At 44.8% G+C, this 19929-nt stretch overlaps 1 protein-coding gene across 1 annotated transcript in view; it reads right to left on the bottom strand.

The window, feature by feature from the left end:
• The window catches only part of SCARF2 (scavenger receptor class F member 2), a 589328-nt gene that overhangs the window by 204891 nt on the left and 364508 nt on the right, over positions 1 to 19929 (bottom strand). Inside the window, exon 7 of the mRNA XM_069214490.1 lies at positions 17282 to 17385. Within this exon, the coding sequence (XP_069070591.1) occupies positions 17282 to 17385 (104 nt within the window). The remainder of the gene's footprint in view (positions 1 to 17281; positions 17386 to 19929) is intronic.

The raw sequence follows: 19929 nt of genomic DNA, 5'->3' as shown, positions 1-19929 counted from the left end.
CTCATGGAAAAGTGCCAAGTGATGTTCCGCCATCTGATCGTAAGATGGTGGCATGGATGGAGGGGTAGTCTCGAAGGGGAGTAGCTCCTTCGAACTATCTGCAAAACCCACCTGTCTGCTGTGATGGATTACCAGCAGAGCAGGTGATGGTGAATCCTGCCCTGACTGGTCCCTGGTGGGCAATCGTCAGACTAGGAAGGTTTGAAGGCAGCTGTAGAGGGGAAGGGGGGTAGAATGGCTGGAGTGCTGGCTCCCTGATCCAACAGGATCGTTGATTTAACATCCCCAGCTATGCAAAGGCTGGGCAGCATGCGCGGCATGGTGGCTGGAGGGAAATGCTTGTGGTGGGACACCCTTTCCTTAGCCATGAAAGGGGCGAAAAGCAGACTTGTATGGATGAGGGGGCTATCGTGAGGCCCAAGGACCTGGCCATAGCACGACAATCCTTGAATCGCTTGAGCACCAAGTCTGCTTTGTCCCCGAAGTGATTGGTGCCATTGAAGGGTATGTCCAGAAGATTGGCTTGGACATCCCCCGAAAAGCCAGACATTCTCAACGAGGCGTGTTGCCTTGGGGCCAACCGCTCAGTCCAGTAATTCAGTTGTGTCCAGTCCACATCTAATTGTGAACTTTGCTGCGTCTCTCCCATAAGCAACAGCTTGAGAGAGTACAGCCCGGGCCTTCTCCAGAACTTGTAGCAATACTTGGCCGACCATATCTCACAGCATGTGGGAGAAACCGCCCAAAAGGCATGGGGTGTTCACGGACCTCAATGCCAGGCTGGCGGAAGAAAACACGTTTTTCCCAAGTTGGTTCAGCCTCTTGGATTCCCTATCAGGGGGTGCAGAAGGGAACACGCCCTGCTACATAAAGGCTTGGATAACCAAGCTCCCTGGGAAAAGGTGTTGCATCAGGAACGCTAGGTCAGATGGAGAAGGTAAACGGCGGTGAGCAATAGTCAAGTTCGGTCCGGTTTGGACCTGGTACCCAGCAGGATATCAGTAGGGGATTCATTAAAAGACAATAGGGTTTCAGAGGATAAAGCCCCAGACCTCTGTCAGGAGATTAGTCCTGACTGCCACCGGAGGCAGCTCAAGGTCCAGGACCTCGGCTGCTCTTCAAACCACCCTGGAATAGAATGCTCCCTCCTCCATACGGTAGGGGAAAAAAGCATGCCTATGTCAGGGGAAGTATCCAGACCACAGGCTTCTTTCAGGTCCCTACACAGTCCATAGGGTTTTCCTGTAGTTGGTATTCTAAAGGTTCCAGTGAGCCCTTTCAATCCTCACTGTAACCCAACCCAAGATAATAAGGTCAGGATCCAACCTAGGGACCAAGGTTCCTGTCAAAGTCGGAATCAGCATTGCATGATGCCAGCTCATGTCGGAGTCAGCAATGAGAATGGGTCAACACCATCTGGGACCACGGGCGGCATCAGGAGCGCCAACGTCAGAACAGGCATCGGGAAAGGTCGAGGTGGTAAAGCCAATGTTGGGTCAGATCCAGGAACAGATCAATGGGTGTCTCCCAGACCTAAGGCTGAAGCAGCCAGTGCGGAACCCTATGGGTACTCTGTTGACCCTGTGGGGCCTGAGGGCTCTCCAGCAGAGTTGAACTGCCCAAATATGAGGTGCATGGTCTCATAAAACTCTTGGAGTTTGGCAGGGTTCACTCCGCTCTGAAAAATCAGGGAGGTGCAGAGCTGATGAAGGTGCAGGCTCCGAGGGCAGAGTCCTGGAACGACAACACTCCTTTTTCCTCATCTCATCAGCTGACGGATGGGGTGAAATCGAAGAACACTTATTCTTCTTCGACTTCTTCTTGTGCCTCAACTTACTCAATCGGCCCGAGGACTTGGAGTGGGATGATGATGAATGGGGGTTCCCCAGTCGTTCTCGGAACTGTCCTTTTGACTGAGATCGGGAACGACATGCAGCCGAGTGCCGGGCTGCAATGAGCTTTAGGGACCACTCCCTCGAAGGTTTTACATTCATGGCTTGGCACTCAGAGCATGACTTTGGATCATGGTCATGCTCCAGGCACAACAAGTATACAAGATGCGGATCTGTAACTGACATAACCATATTACAGGATCCGTGGGGCTTGAATGTGGTCTTACGTGACGACATCTTGATGCACCAGGAGTGTACATACTCAAAAATCATCAAAAAAGACTAGTCAAAAAGTGACTGAAAGGTAGTTTTACTACAAATCAGCAGTGGCTGGTGTGGAAAGATAAGAACCAACACCAGCACGCTGGGATGGCACCTATTTAGGTGGTCCCATGACATCATATCCGGCCCGCACAATTCTGACGATGGATGCGGAGGTGACCAACGCCACCTGACACCGCACAGGGGTACTGCTCCAGAAAAATCTTTGGATCCAGACCGGTGCCTGGGGGAAATTCTAAGGTAAGAAATCTGCAACTAGATGTCTATATCAGATGCTAGATTTTAAGTCACAATTCTTGTTGTAACCTTTTGGTCCTGCAGCCTCTATCCTTGGTCACATGACTAGGAATAGTTGACAGTTGGCCTTTGTGTATCCCTTCCAGGCACTATCACAATGAAGGGTCTGAGTGTTGACAGGATGGGCAGTCCTGACTTGATGGGGTGTGGAGCTGTCACCTTCCACACTTATACTTCAAACACACTGGCCCAGCACACTTACAAAGGACTTCACACTAGCCTATTGTGCTCCCAGAGAGACTGAAACCAAGACAGTGAGGCAGGAAAGTCCAGACACTGCAGTGGGGGGAAAACTCCAAATGCTTCACCCACTTCAAAGCGGACACTGGGTTTAATAATGGGACCCTCAGACTCACTTTTCAGGGCACTCCTGGACCTGTGGATACTACAGAAGAAGGACTGTCCTGCTGCCAGAAGACTACCCTGCTGCTTGAGGCCTGTCTTGCTGTCTGAGAAGGAAAACTGGACCTGCACTTTTCATCCCAGGGTGAAGTGACTACAAGGGTCAGCTGACCGATCTCCTGTTCTAAGCTACAGGGATACAACAAACTCCAGAGACATCTCTGCAACTGCCCAGATAACCTGTTACAACTGGACTTGCCTACACCTGCAACTGGACCTGACAGCGTCCCTGCTAGAGTGAGTTCCAAATCCCCAAGAGGTTCCCTCTGGGTCTGGATCCCTTGGTGCGGCATCAGTTGAGCTCCTCCTCGAAGATAGGGAGAAATTCTGAATTTTTGGGCTCTTGACAACCGTGAACGGGCCTGGTTGTGCTAAGATCTCTCCACCTGCATCGACAGCAAATGCAACGCTATGGTGAATTCATCTCCTTGCTCTACAGTGATCGCCAGGGATGACCGGAAACACAAGATCTGAACTTCACGCTACAGCATCGATAGCTTGCTGTGACTGCCAATGCGAATCTCCAGCAACAACCATTTGCGACATCTGACAGAATCTTCACACTATAGCAACAACCATCTAAAATGCCCCATCTGCTTTTGCACTACTGCGACAGCCATCTGCAATGCCCTTTCTCCTCCTCGCAGCCTCTTCCATCATGAACAGAATTCTTCACGCTTGACTCCAAAAGATAACTTGTTCAACAGGACAAACCTGGTCTCTGTATCCAGCCCACACTCTCTTGCATTTGGCCTGAATGTTTGACTTTCACCCATTGTTGCATGACCAGATAGCCATGAGAGGCACTTTGTGTCTTTAGGCACTAAACTTACATTAAATATTTAAAATTGCATATCTCCAATTCTATGGATTGGATTTTTGTTGTTTTAGTGTCAAATAATTTATTACAATGGAGTCTATTTTTCTACATTGATGTGAGATTTTTCTTCTGTCGTGTTTTCACTTTATAGCTGTTTGGTTGCTCCACAAATACTTTGCACATTGCCTCTATGTTAAGCCTGACAGCTTTTGTGACAAGGCACCAGAGGATTAAGCATGGATTAAATTAGTCACTTACTGTGGTTCACTCTGAAAAGGATTGTGGATGCTGCTTGAGAAGGACTCACACCCACTTCAATCAACACCCAGCTTCTCACAGGAAAAACTGATGCCCAACCTTGAGCAAGCTCTATATCTGTGCCTAATAGGACAACATACAGTTTGTCAGTGGCTGAAGCCTATGCTAGGAAGGCATGACCCCTTCAAACACCACGTATGAATATAATTAACTCACATACAAGGTAAAGTGTGTTGAAGAAATACCTTGCGAAAAATAGGCTACGAGCAAACACCACACTTGTAATTCTTAGGGATCAGGTTACTGTGTGCCACTGATATCTGAAAACAACCACAGCATAATCAGGCTATATATGCATCCAGTAGATGAATGTGCGCAAGAGGTCTGACAGCTACAAACACAAAATCTGTCTTTACGTCACTAAACATAAGGGTTTCTAAAACAAAGTACTTTTCTATGATGTGAATAGTGACTGCCTCAAGCTGTGTACGGTGGGTAATGGTGGGATTAAAAACAGTAATTTCTTCGAAAAATCTTTGGTACAGACTCTGGGCGTCAAAAGTACTTGTAATGGAGTGAAAGCCTTGGTGACCTAGCGAGGCCTATGCTGCTTTAAAAGTAATGAGGAAAGAAGCTGGCTGCTTGCCCTTTACTGTATGGACAGTCGAGATGAGGATATTAATAAATAGAGCATGACTATCCAGCTGTGTGAGCATTTTAACACGCTGCTTTCGTTATGACTGTGACCCAATCGTTTTGCTCTATATTCACTTTGCACTTTCCAAGCATTAAGAAGAGACCCAGCTTTTAGGCCACTTCCTGTCTCCTGCTTTCCACGCGGCAGTGCTGTGCATCAAAAGCCAAGGACTGCCTTTATCCGGCGTTCCAGAAACAACAGCTGCTATAAATAGCATGGGTTGGACAGTAACTCAGTGCCCACAAGTAAGCCTTAATCCAATTCTTTTTCACAGGCCCTGGCCTATATGCTGGCTGAACAAACTTTCAAAATAAATATGCACTTAAACTGGACCTAATGCCAGTGCAAAGAAGTCTCGAGGTTGGAGCATACTGCTTCTGTAGTGCTTTTAAAGTGAACGCACACGTGCCAATGTCTCAAGGCCACTACAAGCGAGGCGAGGCCGAATCTCCTTTTCTTCTGTTCCACTTGATCATGACTGGCCTTGTTCTTCGACGCTCAGTTTTACCAGCTTTCAAGAGATCGAATCTGCTTTTACCAGTCGGTAATTCAATTAAAAGAATTGCCCGAGGCGTTGATTCTTCAGCAAGCAAGACTTCTCCCCTGATCCACCTTGATTTTGTCTCTGGCAAGGGGAGGGCATTCAATTCTCCCCCTGTCGGAACTATTCTGCTACTTTACCCCCCTACCTTCACTACACTCTCCCTCTACCCCAACGTGGAAAGAAGCTCCTGCATACATTTTCCACCTGAGTGTAGCGGGTGATAAATTCGCGGAATACCACACCGTAATTCAACCGTGATTCTACATCTGCACTGGTGTTCCCCATTGCGAGGGGCTTAACTCATAATAGAAGTAACCATATGCCGAGATACCAGTGTGAAACAGTAATTCACACCATCTGGAATCTTCATACATGTTTACTCCTAACTTGTAATCTTGGCCTTGACGACAGTGTTGTGGGAAACATTGTCAGAGCAAAGGTAGGACAGAAATCAGTATTTCAATCTAAACATATAAAGCAGCCCTTTGAGTTAGGGCATGGAGAGGGCAAACTTTTGTTTGACGAAACTTTGAAAATTTAGAATTCATTTTGTGAGCTCATCAGTGTAAATCGAACACATACAAGAAGATACATACAATGAGTCTGGTGTGAGAAGAAAATATCTCCCTCGAGATATATCCTGCTTGAAGCAGTCTCTCGACCAGAATATTTGTTCACCATTGTGCAGCAGTGAAATTCATGAATTTCTTTATGTTCCTTATAATTTAATATGCAAATATTCTCCACCATAGAGGTATTTTCTACTTGACATTTGACCTTGCAGCAATTTTGTATAAGTCTTTTGCCGACCTACAACCCGCGATCGAAATAAAATTGTGTTGATCACCAATTTTGAGCTCATCCCCGGAGTGACTGTCACTACTGTCAGGTATGGTTGGGTAAGGGTAAGGGAAAGGGATCTGCCCCTGACCCAATCGTGGTTCAAGAGCCACCACTCCAGATCTTGCACAGTTCCATCCAAGATCTGGACCATATTTGAGAGATTCCCCTGATACTGTGCCCACTGGACATTCAGGTCCCACAGCAGAGCCTGCATATGCCAAATGGCGTGTGTCACCAGCAGGCGGCCGTGAGGCCCAGCACCCTCAGTGTCATTCTCCCTGAAATACAGGATAGAGGCTGAAACATCAGTTCCTAAACCTGGATATCCTAGACTCGCTGCTCAGAAAGACCGAAACTGCACTGTGTCCAGAACAGCTCCATTAAAAGGAAGCATCTTAGAGGGAGTCAGGTGTGACTTCAGCACATTTATAGTGAACCCCAGCGAATGCAGGAGGTCGGCCATAGTCTGGAGGTGGGAGATGACAGCCTGGGTGAGCCCACCTTCAAAAGCTAGTCGTTAAGGTAGGGGAAGTCTGAAACCCCTGACCTGCACAGATGAGCTGCGACCCCCACCATTACTTCGGTGAACATCCGAGGGGCGCTGTTAAGGCCAAAGGGGAGCACAGTGAACTGAATGTGCTTGTTGCCCACTGGAAACCCAAAGTAATGTTTTTCAGCTGGCATGACACCTCAACCAGGTGTGGTGCCTCAAGGCCACTGTTGATCTGTCTACTGACTCGGTCTTATCCAACCCACATCATATAGTGAACTTCACTGCATCTCTCCCAACAGCAACAGCTTAGAAGACAATGGCTCGGGCCTGCTCTGGGACCTGTAGCAGCACCTGCGCAACAATGTCCCATAAAGTATGGGTGTAACGGCCCAAAAGGCATGTGGTGTTCATGTACCGCAATGTTAGGCTGGAGCAAGAAGTCATCTTCTTCCCAAGCTGGTCCAGCTTCTTGGATTCCCTATCCCAGGGTGTGGAAGGGAATACACCCGGGGACGTGGAGGCTTGGATGATCAAGCTCTCCTGAGGCTTGGATAATCAAGGTCTCAGGGGTTGGGTATTGCATCAGGAACATAGGGTCATTTGGAGCAGGTCTATGGCAGCAGGCGATTGTCCTGTTCACACGAGCCCCTGTGCTGGGTTTGGACCAGGTCCCCAGCAAGACATTAGGAAGGGCTTCATTAAAGGGCAAAAAAGGTTCAGAAGCTGAAGCACCTCTGTTAGGAGGTTAGTCCTGACTTCCTTCGAAGGCAGCTTGAGGTCCAGGATCTTGGCTGCTCTTCGCACCACCATTGAGTAGGACTTTCCCTCCATCATAGCCACGGTAAGGGGAGAAAGCATGCCAGTGTCGGGGAAGTGTCCGGACCACTGGACTCACCAGGTCCATCCCCCAGTCCTCTAGTGGTATTCTTCTAGATGGCATTCTAAAGGGTCCAGCGACCCCTCCTAATCCTCACCATACCCCAACCCAAGAGAATAGGGGTCAGGATCCGACCTAAAGACCAACGTCCCTGTTGAAGTCAGAATGAGCATCATATGACGCTGGTTTGGATCATGCTGGAGTCAGCAATGAGAATGGGGTCAATGCCACTGGGGGGCACGGGTGCTGACAGGAGTATCAGGGTCGGAACCGGCCTCAGGGAAGGTTGAGGTGGTACAACCAACATCAGTTCGGATCTAGGAAGAGATCCATGGGTGCTGCCACGGAGCTGAGGCCAAAGCCAGTGGCCTGGAATCCAAGGGGGCCCCTGCTGACTGCGCAGGGCCTAAATGTGCTCCAGTGGAGTCAGACCACCCAAATATGGGCAGGGCTCGCTCTGGTTTCCAGAAACTCAAGGAGGTGCAGAGCCGACCAAGACGCATCGTCCGAGGACGAAGGCCTGGAACGACCACGCTCCTTTTCCCTCATCTTGTTGGCCAATGGAGAGGGAGAAATCTATGAACGCCTCTTCTTCAACTTCTTCTTGTGCCTCAACTTACCCCACCATCCTGAGGAATTAGAGTGGGACGATAATGATTTCCCGCTGTATAAAACTTGAAAATGCCATGAGCGCAACTGAAAAACAAAAGAAACAATGACAATTAGCTTGTAGTTACTTGTCATTGTTTGTTTTGTTTTTCTGTTGTGCTCATGGTGCTTTCAAGATTTAAACAGCAGGACTTCCGATCGGGTTACACTGTAAAAGATGTGGAAGTGCCATGAGCGCGACTGAAAAACAAATCAATGACAAGTAGCCAATAGTTACTTGTCATTGTTTGCTTTGTTTTTCAGTCCTGCTCATGGCGCTTTCAAGTTTTTTACAGCAGGAACTCGATCGGCAGCACTGGGGCAATTTATGCAAATCGCTCCAACAATTCGGATCGAGAGAAGGTCGACCTAAAAATAAAAAAATAGTCCAGAAACATCCATAAAACATGGACTCTGCATAGGTTCGCAGTAGTTGGCCGGTGCTCTTGAGGAAGACTAAACCCCAGAATCGTCATGATGTATGCATGCCTATGACAAATTAAATCGAGGGAATTTTGAAAGGCCAGCCCACGAACAAATGAAAGTAATTGGCATGAAATGGGTGTGGTTAAAGCCCACAGAATCAATGACAACAGGTCTGAAGCGCTTGCGTGCTCAACCGAAAAAGAGAAGAACATATAGTACAAATGCATTGTGACACATCCATCACTTGTACAGGATTCTTTATATATGATTCAAACAGGAACTAACGTCATCCTGGATTGGGAACTTCTGATACAATTATCAGTACAGAACACCCTCTTGGAAATGGTTATTTATAAGTCTTTTCCACATCCCTGTCCTGAAACTCATGGTGTTAGTTTGGCACAAGAATAGAAGCCCAAGTCTGATATGCTTTGCCCAGCACTGAACTCCGCAGTATTGCCACTCCCTTCACGCCACCCACTCTACATGGCTTGTGAAACACCCCAATGGGAGAATGTGAGCATGGAAACTCCAGTGCGGTATAGGCCACCAGGAGACTGGACCATGATCTGGGGGAGGCGCCCAGCAACTAGCTTCCTGGTTGTGCTAGGAGCGCACTGTTTTCTCTTGAATGCTTGTAATATCTAGTAAGCTATGAGTCCAGATGTAAGTTGTGATGTTTATGCTACTGTTTTACAGTAGTTGGTGGTTTGTGGTTTTTGTACTGTATGTAGTTAGTTCTGTTTGCAAGAAACTATTTTAAGTGTTAAAGCAATGCCACAAAAGAGGAGCTGAAACAAGAAGAACACTACATGTGGCCAGTCCCTAGACACTGTGGCTGGCTATTCTGAACAGTTTTTAAACAACATGTATATGATGTTTATTGGGCACGACTAGGGAAATGCATCTTCATGGCAATTAGAATTAGCGTCATGGAATGTACACCTCCTCACTGACCACCGTGTGGCATGTCTTGCCACGAACTGGTCGACCATTTGGTTAAAATTCATTAAGGCTGGAGCAGTTCTGTCTGTAGAGTAGCAGATGCCAGACACCTTTGAACCTCTTAATTAGATGATCTTGGTGTGTGTCTGGGAGGCTAAAACTCCAAAAATGATATCAAGCGTAACAGGCTGGTGGGCAGCGCTGTGCAACCAAGGTCTGCACAAACATTCATATTCTGCATTTCAAAGCATCCTATGCTGTGCACAAGAGCTGGAAGTTTCATAAAGGCACCCCTGCTATTGATTACCACTCACGGCTGTGTCTCTGAGGTGGTAGATGTGAAAATAAATATATGGTTCACCACCTCTGCATACCATGTGAACCAAGATCACTGATTGCAGAATGTACAGTTCAGTAATGAAAAAAGAAGGGGAACAAATCATTGACCACATGCTCCGGCTAAAGAAGGAACAGGATCAACCAGTAATCACATGCGGGAAGTTCATTCTTCTAACAAGTAAATAATGTCCAACTGTCTGCTGGATGCACTCCTTAGCCTATTAATGCTGTGGGAAGGCAGCCACTCTTAGAAGGCTGGGCACTTACTAAAATACCATGTCTGAGCCAAAAATCACAAGAAGGCACTAGGCCTTGGCAAAGGTTTTGAAGTAGCTAAGCCGAGACATCAGGCATTCAGCTGCCTTGACCAGTTGTAGCTGCTCCTTAGCACGTGGCTATACAAGAAATCTTCTACTTTTGGCAATTAGATACAAAAGTTCTGTCAGTCTCTGATAACAGTAGAGCAGCTGTTTTTATAATGCATGCTCCAGTCCGCATTGAGCGGCATCTCGCGTCTGCCAACCATCCTAGTTATGTCCCCAGCGACAGGTGCCGCACCACATTAGCACATTTGCTGAAGCACCAGTAAGACATATGAACATTTTCTACAGTTTACGCCCTTTTTGCTTGAAGGGGAGCTGCCCAGCCTTGTTAGCAGCAGTGTGTGGCACTGTGGCTTCCACTGCACAGAAGTGATGCCCAAGGATTTGCCGATAAAGGTTTGTGTGATGAATAACTCAGTCATTGCGTTGGCCCATAGCATCCTTGCCAAAAATCAAAAACAAAAATAAATAGACAAATGTATCCATAACAACATGGGTGTCGTGTATTTGAGAAAAGATTAAGGTCCCATCCATAAGGCATGCAGTCTTGGAATCTCCTACGCTTTTCAAACTGGTCACAACACAGTATCCATGAAAATGGCCTCTCTTGCTTTATTGCCAGTAGTACCCTAATTGTCTGGTGAACGTCAGTCACAAACTGGGCAGATGAGATGCTTCTAGGGCACATCAGTGAACAGCATCTGTAGGAAGACAGAAAGATCACTTTTGAAGGTGTTCGAGTTTGGAAATTATGGAGTACATCACATGGTTCTGACGGAAAAGAGCTGTTTGGAGAGAAGTTCCCAGGTGGGATTCCTACAGGAGTCCTATTAAAGAATGTCTGAGTGGTGCTGAACACCTGGTAAGTACCTAGTCAAAATTGACATAGTATCCTCGACAACTTAAACCTATAGAGTCAGTCCTTGCAGTTCCTTAATTATACCATCGGCTACTAAATTGTGGTGCTTATTCTCCACCTTGTTCAACTATGAATTTGGATGCATTTGTGTCTCACAATAATCGTACTGTCTAGTCAATATGGAGAGTCATGTGACACCCTTTCAAACTCCCTATGGTACTTAAACAGCAAAATAACTCTTTAATCCACAACCTCAGATTGTTACGTTCTGCGAACATGCCATTTTATTGATAACAATAATAACTAAAGCTACTGTCAATTAGAGCTAAGACAAAATCATGTTCTTGCTTGTAGCATGAAGATTTTCTGTCTCCTTCCATTTCCCACTAGTGCACTACAGCAGTGGTTCTTAACCGCTTGACTTCTGTGGACCCCCCACTTAATCATTACTTAAACCCAGGGACCCCCAATAAATAATTATTGGAATCCGAGTGAGACTAAGAAATTACTGGAAACCGCTGACCACGACCTAAGCAGTTTTGATAATCTGAACTGCAGAAAATGACATAAAAATACAGAAATAAGCATCCATCAAACAGAAATTATTAAATATGTCATTTAATTCACAGTCAAATATAAAAAATCTATATTTGAATGGGAAGGTAGGAGCTTTTCTAAATTCAATTGAGGCCACTAATTGTCCATACTATATTCTGTTTGATACACTAGCACTACTACCATGAATCAATCAGAGTTCTACCTTAACTTTAAGTTTCCAATATCAAATGTATTCACATTTGCAGAATGTTTAAACATGTTCAATTGCACATGGTGCTTCTTTATTTATAAACATTTTATTAATCTGTTGGTATAATTTCATTTTCTAAGCAGTTGCAGACTCCCTGAGTAGGCTTTGTAGACCCCAAGAGGTCCCGGGACCACAGGTTAAGTATCACTACACTAAAGATCCGAAAAACATGTACAACTTCTTGCTCAGCAGACTTGTGTGCCTCCTCTGAGTCTGACATGGTGTGGACTTTTCTTGGTCTTTGCATGGGCTTTAAAAGATGAATGCAAATTGACTACCTCTGTGACAGAGCTTTGGTCTCCTGGCCAAGATACTCAGCAATAGTGGCTTCTCAGTAGATGGTTGAAGATTGCATGACTAATCTTTCGTGCACACAAGGGCTGTAAAGGACATGATTTGTGACTTACTGCGACACCACGACATTCTCATTGACCAGTCCAAGTTGAATCTGAAACAGATTCACTCAATCCAATTCAAGGGAGTCAGGCTTAGGACAGATCTGGGGACAGTGTTCTCACCAAGTGCTAGGCTTGACAAGCAGATGACACATCTGCTTGCATTTATTTTCTTTACCAAGAGGCTACCACAGTGCAGAGATGGTTTAGTGGGATGGGTAACATAGTAAATGTGCCGGGACATCCATGGACGTCACTTAGGGGTTGCCTGTGGTCGCAGCTGCGACATCTGGCTTGCCCTTTGCTACTCCTGGCACCAGGAGCAGCTCACGGGACTTTGTTGGGGTGGGATGGTGCATCGGGGGGGAGGATGGGTAGGGAGTTAAATTAATTTACAAAAAATAAAAATTACTTACCTACTTTGCCGCTGCTGCTCCTCTCCTGCACTACAGGCACAGGCTCCCAGCCTACTCTGCAGCCAATCCAAACACTGCTGATAGCAGCGTTCGGATTGGCAGGGAGCACCCATCCAGGGCACTCCCAGGCAGACTGGGAGCCTGTGTCTGCTCTCTCCAGCCCGGCAACTGTGTTGCTGGGCTGGAGAGAACCCAGTGCACATGTGTTTGGCCAGCCTGAGACAGTCGGCCAAACATACATGCGCACTGAGGGGAAGTGCTGCACTCCCCCTCATTCCCATCATAGCCCGTGCCCCCCCTTTTACTACAAAACAATTATAAACTATGTTTTTTATTGCTTTGTAGTAAAGGTTTTGCAGCAGCTGTTGCTGGTTGGGGGTGACGCTCCTCCACCTTAGTGGAGGAGCCGCTCCTGCCTGGCACTGCCTTTGCGACCCCTGACCTCAGATGTTGCAAATTTAGTGCCACGAACACAGTGGCAGCTCGTCCTTATGGATGTCAGTTGGGGCTCCACTCTTTGTTGTTTGTCAATTTTTTATTACACTAATAGTGAATAACAATATATTATTCACTATTAGTGTAATAAAAATGGAGTACAATTAACTGGAATATACCATTCCATGGCAGCTGCGGTAAGTAAAAAATGCTTTTAAATGTATGTTGCGTGCATGCTTGCGGGTGAGAGTTTGCTTATGTGAGAGAGTGTGTATGTAAGTGTGAATTTGTATGTATATGTATGTGTTGATGAGTGAAAGTTGAGGTCAAAGGGCCTGTAATGTCATAACCGCTACCCCGGCATTTCTATGAATTGAACTCCTTGTGGACCCCCTCTTATGTCGACCTGATCTGTGTGTGGGCTTTGCAGTTTCTCTTTCTACAGGTGGTGACAATTTTCATGACATTACGGGTAAGGCTTAACCTCTAGTTCTGCATGTGCTTCAGGATTCACTCTTTGAGGCGGTGATTTCCATGTTAGCTCAAAAGTGCACTAATATACAGTGGTTTCTCCTTCCTATGAGTTTGTCCAAATGTAGTATGATGGTCTTCCAGAGCGATTGACGGTCATCATGGAAACAGCTGGCCTTTGCTCTCTTTCGTCCGGGGCTAGGTTGTGCTGAGGAGTCAGCTGGGTCCTCAGAACTGAAGCATATATTTTGCTTTATCTCCCTGAGGCTGATCAGGGCAAGTCTAAATTGACAACACAGTTTTGAAGGCATATGTGAACATAAAGGTGGCATTCAGCTAGGTCTCTCACTGCAGTGGTGGAACAGATTTGTTTCTGGGCCAAGTTGGGAAACGTTAACTATTTTGGCAAAAGATGCCACGTTTCCCTGAGGAATAGTCCAGTGAATTTCAGCATGGCAAGTAAAATTTAATTTTGTCAGTTTTCTACCCGCTCCCCTTTGCACACCCCTATGTAGTGGTCCTCAATGTTCCTTGCTAGTGACATAAAAGGGTGGATGCTTGAATTTGCTTAGGTAGTGCCCTGCCTGGTTTCGCTCCAGAATTGGAAGAGTTGACACCCAGTAAATGATTTTTCATCCCAGCACATAATGTGTAGTTATTTCAAGCTTATCAAATGCAGTGCTCAAATTCTGGGTTTCTGTTTAACAATTTAATACATTTTGGGAGTTGTATTGGTTTAATTCCATTGATCAAATTGAAAGATCAACCCTTGAAAACACAGATTTGTCTAAGAAGGCTCAGTTCTACAGCACTGTGTCTTTGGTGACATTGTGCAATCTGTTAACCTCAAGGCATCTGGAGCAGCATTGTTTTTGTAACACCATCAAAGTCCACATTCATTTCTAATTTAGATGGGCACGACAAAGGCGTTTCATTGTTGCATTGTGCGTGCACATAAAACTGTACAACTTTCAAAGACTAATTTCACAACTGGAAAATAATGAAAGAGAAGGGCGGCTACACCCTGTGTTTACGCCTATATTTTGGCCTGGCTGTGCCAGAGAGCGGCTTGCGGTGATGTTTGGTCGGTTTAAACTTTCTGTGAATCTTGAGTACATGTGAGCTGTTTAGAAAGCACATTAGAATAGTAGTTTATGTGTCAGCGTCTGCCACGTTACTAACTCCACTCCAAATTTGCCGGCTTTCCAGAGTCCGCTAACACTGCGGGAACTCTGCAGAATTGCAAATCACACATCCAGTTCACAGTTCATGAAATATTACCCAGACACTTCAGTCCTTTGCTGGCCTTACTAGATAGGGGAGGGCTGATTCTCAAGAAGGAGCCACGTGTTCTTGTAAGGGGATTGCCGTGTGGTTGTAGAAATGCGCAAACATTGAGGCTTTCTTGTTTGAACTTTATTGTTCACTAAAATAAATCTTAGGTGCCTGAACCTTTGAAGCATTTTGACCATAGGTCTTCATATTTGAAAATATTATTTTGTAGTTCATATTTCCACATTAAAGGCCATACAATGAAAAGTATTAAAACTGTCCTTTTACCCAATCTCCCATTAAGTCAGTGGCGTAACAAACTTGAGTGGTCCCCTGTGAAGTCCCTGGAGAGGCCCCTCCCCCTGGACCAAGTCAGGGGCCTCCCGCCCTTCGCTATGCTGAGGGGATGTGGGTGGGGGCTGGAGGCCGCCCCCCCCACCCGCACCGCAGAGGCTATAGGAGCCTTTGTCACTGGATGAAGTAGTATTGGATTGTAAAAAGTTTTGTTCCCACATTTCGTTACCTGGCGATTTTAGATCTGCAGAATGCCCTTCAGTGAAAGTAATCCGTCCTCTCTTTATTATTCAATGCGTTTTAGGACCTATATTTCTAGTGCATTTGCCTGGCACCTTAATCAAAACGGAAGGCAACTGACAGTATATCTAGGGGCGAAAGGCCCTCTACAAGTGAGAGGTTTGGTCTTATTTGTGTCTCAGTGAAATACTTGTACCACTTTTTTCTTCTTACTGTGTTATATTTTTGAAAATCAAAGATGGAAGGGAACCAATTAACAAACGGCTGCCGGGAAAACCATTTCCATCTTCAACTACTTTTAATGAAACCAGATTATTGCACTAACAACAGCAGTATGCCGGAGGGCCAGCTCCTAAGTGATTCGCTTTAATTGTGAAGGCTCTGCAATGCGGCAAGAACACTGACTCCATCTGTTAATTTGCCCATCCATCCACTCTTCGTAAATCATCAACTGCCTACTGCACAACCTACAGCACTGGGGCACTTATTATAAGCTAAAGTATATAAACCCACTGGTTAACTTTGGGTGGGATACCTCCCCATGACATTACACGTAGATTAGTGTCTCTTAAAATAATTATGGGTCTGGAAACATCGGCCTGGTTTCAACAGCTATACATCCACATCTGGTGAAATTGCTGCAAGGACAGAAGCAGCTACTGCCAACGGGATCACAGCCTCTACCGACTCTCCAACTGTCTGAGATCTTCTGCCTACTCTGAGATTCTGTGGAAAATATCAGCAGATTTGTCCCTGAAATCAAGGAAGAACATTGGAAAATACTCAATATTCCTGGTTCTGGGTTGGAATTTACAATCAGCAGGACAAAACTTGTGATTGCTGGATTTTAGCATTAAGACACCAGCTGGAAATTAAGATCTCTCGCTTGATATCCCTGCAACAAATTTATAGCAAGCTCATAATGATGGTGTCTGAAATTGATCAATGGCCTATGTAAGTAAGTTCCAAAAGCAGATGTCCTTAAGTAGGGAGGCATTTGCATTAATTATGCCCTATTCAATTAATCCCAACTTTTACTCCATTCTCCGTAATTCTCACTTAGGCCAACTTCAATACCTATGCTTGCACTGTAAGAGTAACTGTAGACTCTGAAGTGGCAACAAGGATACATCTTAGGTATTCTGTAAAACAAAACAAATGCATTTTGGCCAATTGTTAGTCTCAATTCTCTCTTACGTGTTTCCACCTATGGAGATCATATTTGAATACTGTTTCCTAAATGGGTCCTTAGTAGGTCTTTGCACAGGAGGTTAATTTAAATTGTTTCATTAACAAATGACAATACATAACAAACTTTACAAACAGACACATTTCACACTCACGTATGGCTAACGGATTATTATAATTTTCTAGACTGGAAGTGACAAATATATTCCCTCTGCATTTAAATGTGGCTACACCATTTAGTCTCTTTTGCCTTTGGGCATCCTATTTTCTAGCAGTCATTAAAGTTTCATGTAATATATATATTCTTGCATTTGTACAGCCCCCCCCCACTACTCCGTAGAACCATCTCTAAGTTATTTATAAACAAATAACACATTATTAACTCAGTACTGAGTTGCTTGATAACAAACACCACTGTTCTCTCTGCATCCTCGAAAACTCCTATCAGTAATTGTATTGAGAATAATTACTGTAGGATGAGATTTGAAGGACCCTTTCATTTCTCTCTGTTCTATAAAATCAAAGGACCAGGTTCACAAGTCTCCAAGGGACATACAGTTAGCTCAAGGTCAATGAATATCTGTGATCCATATATATGTGATATTTAGGGGCCACTCATCACAATATGAAGGTGGGCAACATCATTTTGTGCTATGCCACTGTGAGGTTGCCCTGCCCGTTTTTAACGTTGGGCCTCTGTTTCATAGTTAACTTTCATTCAAGGATCTGATGGGTTTTTGGTCAATTGCCACCTCGCAGTCTACACTGCAACCTAAAGGAGGTCTGAGGATATGTTAAAGGTTGTGCTTGCACTTACCCATGTGACAGGCTCCAGTAACTGCATCACATCGGTCATCGCGACAATTGCAGCTCTGCTCACAGTTAATCCCATATAGTCCAGATGGGCAGGTCATGTTGCAGCTGACACAGAAAAAAAGATATTCTTACACAATATTCCAAATCTATGGCTCCTAAGATTAGACATGTGGGTTACAAGGACAACGTACTCAGTTTTACTGAGTTTTATTTAGCAATGTTACTTAAGATTACAGTGTGGAAAAATAGATGATTGTTAGTTGTAGTGCAGTGGCCGCATCACAAAGGAGTTCGAGCCTTACAAGACTCTATGATCTTCAAAGGAGTCTATTTGCTTTTATTTCTAAGGTAAATTTGAACCTCAGTGTGGTCCTTTGAAACAAAGAACAACTCTCAAAGAGATTGTTTCGACATACAATAAAAGTAGCGGGAAAATGTGTACTTGCAATTCACTTCGGAAACCACATACACGTGCAGATAGCTACCCTTGCATCTAAATTAACATGGGACCATTTCTCAGAATACTTGTGGGTCATCGTTGTGTCAAATTGGAGAACATGCAGACATCATTTACAGAAGCACCCAATGGCCCTAATTATGAGCTGCACAGAATTACTGTGCAGTAAAATCATCCTGGAGTAATTCTGTTACTCAATGATGATGCTGTTGTACTAACCGAGGTGTTATTACTGTCCTATTCTCTGCAGGGAAAGCCTGCGGGATCGTAGTAATACCACATAAATCAGAATGCCAGCATTAGATGTCCACATGTTTTAAACATAATCATGGTAATTGTGGCATGCTTATAATGATGGCCTATGGATCTGAGTGTGCAGACGGTTTAGGAAAACGTCATCAGTGTGAATGTGAGGTGTTGGAGCACCTGAAAGGTTCATCAGTGCCTTGTTCAACATCAAAGCCTGCGAACAAGTTTTAGTGGGGATAAATCCAGAATTAGTTTGTAAAATCTGAATTTCCTCAAATTCTTCATCACATATGTAGACAGAGCCTTGTCATCCCAGTGCTCCCGTTTTTTCTCCTTCTGGCATCCTCATGCGCAGCTCCCAGAGATTAGGTACACTCACCTCTTAGTAAACCTGCAAGCCTGTCCTACAACTCAGTTATGTTTAATTGATTTAACACACAGGGGGTTATTCCAACTTTGGAGGAGGTGGTAATCCGTCCCAAATGTGACGGATTTACCACCAGCCGTATTACGAGTTCCATAGGATATAATGGACTCGTAATACGGCTGGTGGTATATCCGTCACTTTACTGTCACTTTTGGGACGGATTACCACTTCCTCCAAAGTTGGAATAACCCCCACAGTCTTAAAACCTGATTTCAGCCCATTCTTCGAGCAAAGGCAGTAACTAAGGACCTGATTTACAAATGTAAACTTACCCTTTTGGGTACGTTTACTATTGCTTGCTATTCACAAAAGCATTTTACTAGTAATATATTTACGACTGCGGAGTCTCCACATACAAAAAGATAGGACAGTCCCATCTTTTTATGTGCGGAGACTCCACAATTATAAAGATACGACTAGTAAAATACCTTTGTGAAAAACAAACAATAGTAAACTTACAGAAAGGTATACGTGTACCTTTGTGAGTCAGGCCTAAAGTATGCATGTGTTCAGTAAGGAATTCCATTCCTAGCTAATACTACCTGAATTACAACCTGCCAAAGACAGCATCTACTGTATATTATGGAACTTTGGGAGCGGGTGGAGTGGATTTCCTCTTCATGATTGCTAATCTAAGAGCCATTCAGCATACAATTTGATACTTTTAAGTGCCAATCGCTGAAGTGCATCATCAGTCGATTTACATATTTTTAGCACAATTATGTGTCACATCTCACTGTTGTGTATCCATTTTAGTTATAGCTTCATACATGTTAGTTAAGCGAACTAGGCCTGCAGCTGTGCACTTTAACCTAGATATATCCGGAATGGCAGAACTAGAGCTTAACATGCTGTGCTCTAACGTAGCCTAGGTAGGAATTATTTTAATGATTCTAGTGACAATATGGTAGCGTTATTTTTATGCCTTACTCTCCTTGTCACAATTTTAATCCTGTCATGTTTCATCGTCCTAGTTATTGCAGGACATGCTTTATTATCTAGGATGCAGTTGCTTCATTAAAACCTTATTGAAACATATACTGCCTCTGATTGTCCTCGTATATGTGAGACTGATATAGCTGAGAGAAATGGATGCGATCTGAGTGACCACGATTTCCATGAGGAGTCAATTGTGTCATGCGCTCGGCTACCCAATCATCCCTGCTCTTGGGTAGATATGAGGCACTGCTAGTTAGCCGGAGCAAAACCCGGATTAGGCCAACAGGTGTCACCTGTAGTGGGTTCAGACTCAGTCCCCCACAGCGCAAGTGATTCTGCCGCCCAAATTCAGTAGTCTCATTAGAATAATAGGAGTCTACACGACATCACTCCCCTGCATACTCACAGTAGCAATATATACTCTCAGATCAGCCTAGCTGGGTAGAACAATGCTTACACAGGGTATAGTTACACATATGGAATCTATTGGTTTTGCCAAATTGATTGCAGAATCCATTGAAGAAATGTCATTACTCAATAAGTTTTTTTCAACTAGAGTACATATTGCCACACCTGA

This window comes from Pleurodeles waltl, chromosome 11 (genome assembly GCF_031143425.1).
Source record: "Pleurodeles waltl isolate 20211129_DDA chromosome 11, aPleWal1.hap1.20221129, whole genome shotgun sequence".
NCBI lineage: Eukaryota > Metazoa > Chordata > Amphibia > Caudata > Salamandridae > Pleurodeles > Pleurodeles waltl.
The sequence above is the reverse complement of the archived record's forward strand: the minus strand, read 5'-3'. Positions and strand labels throughout refer to the sequence as shown.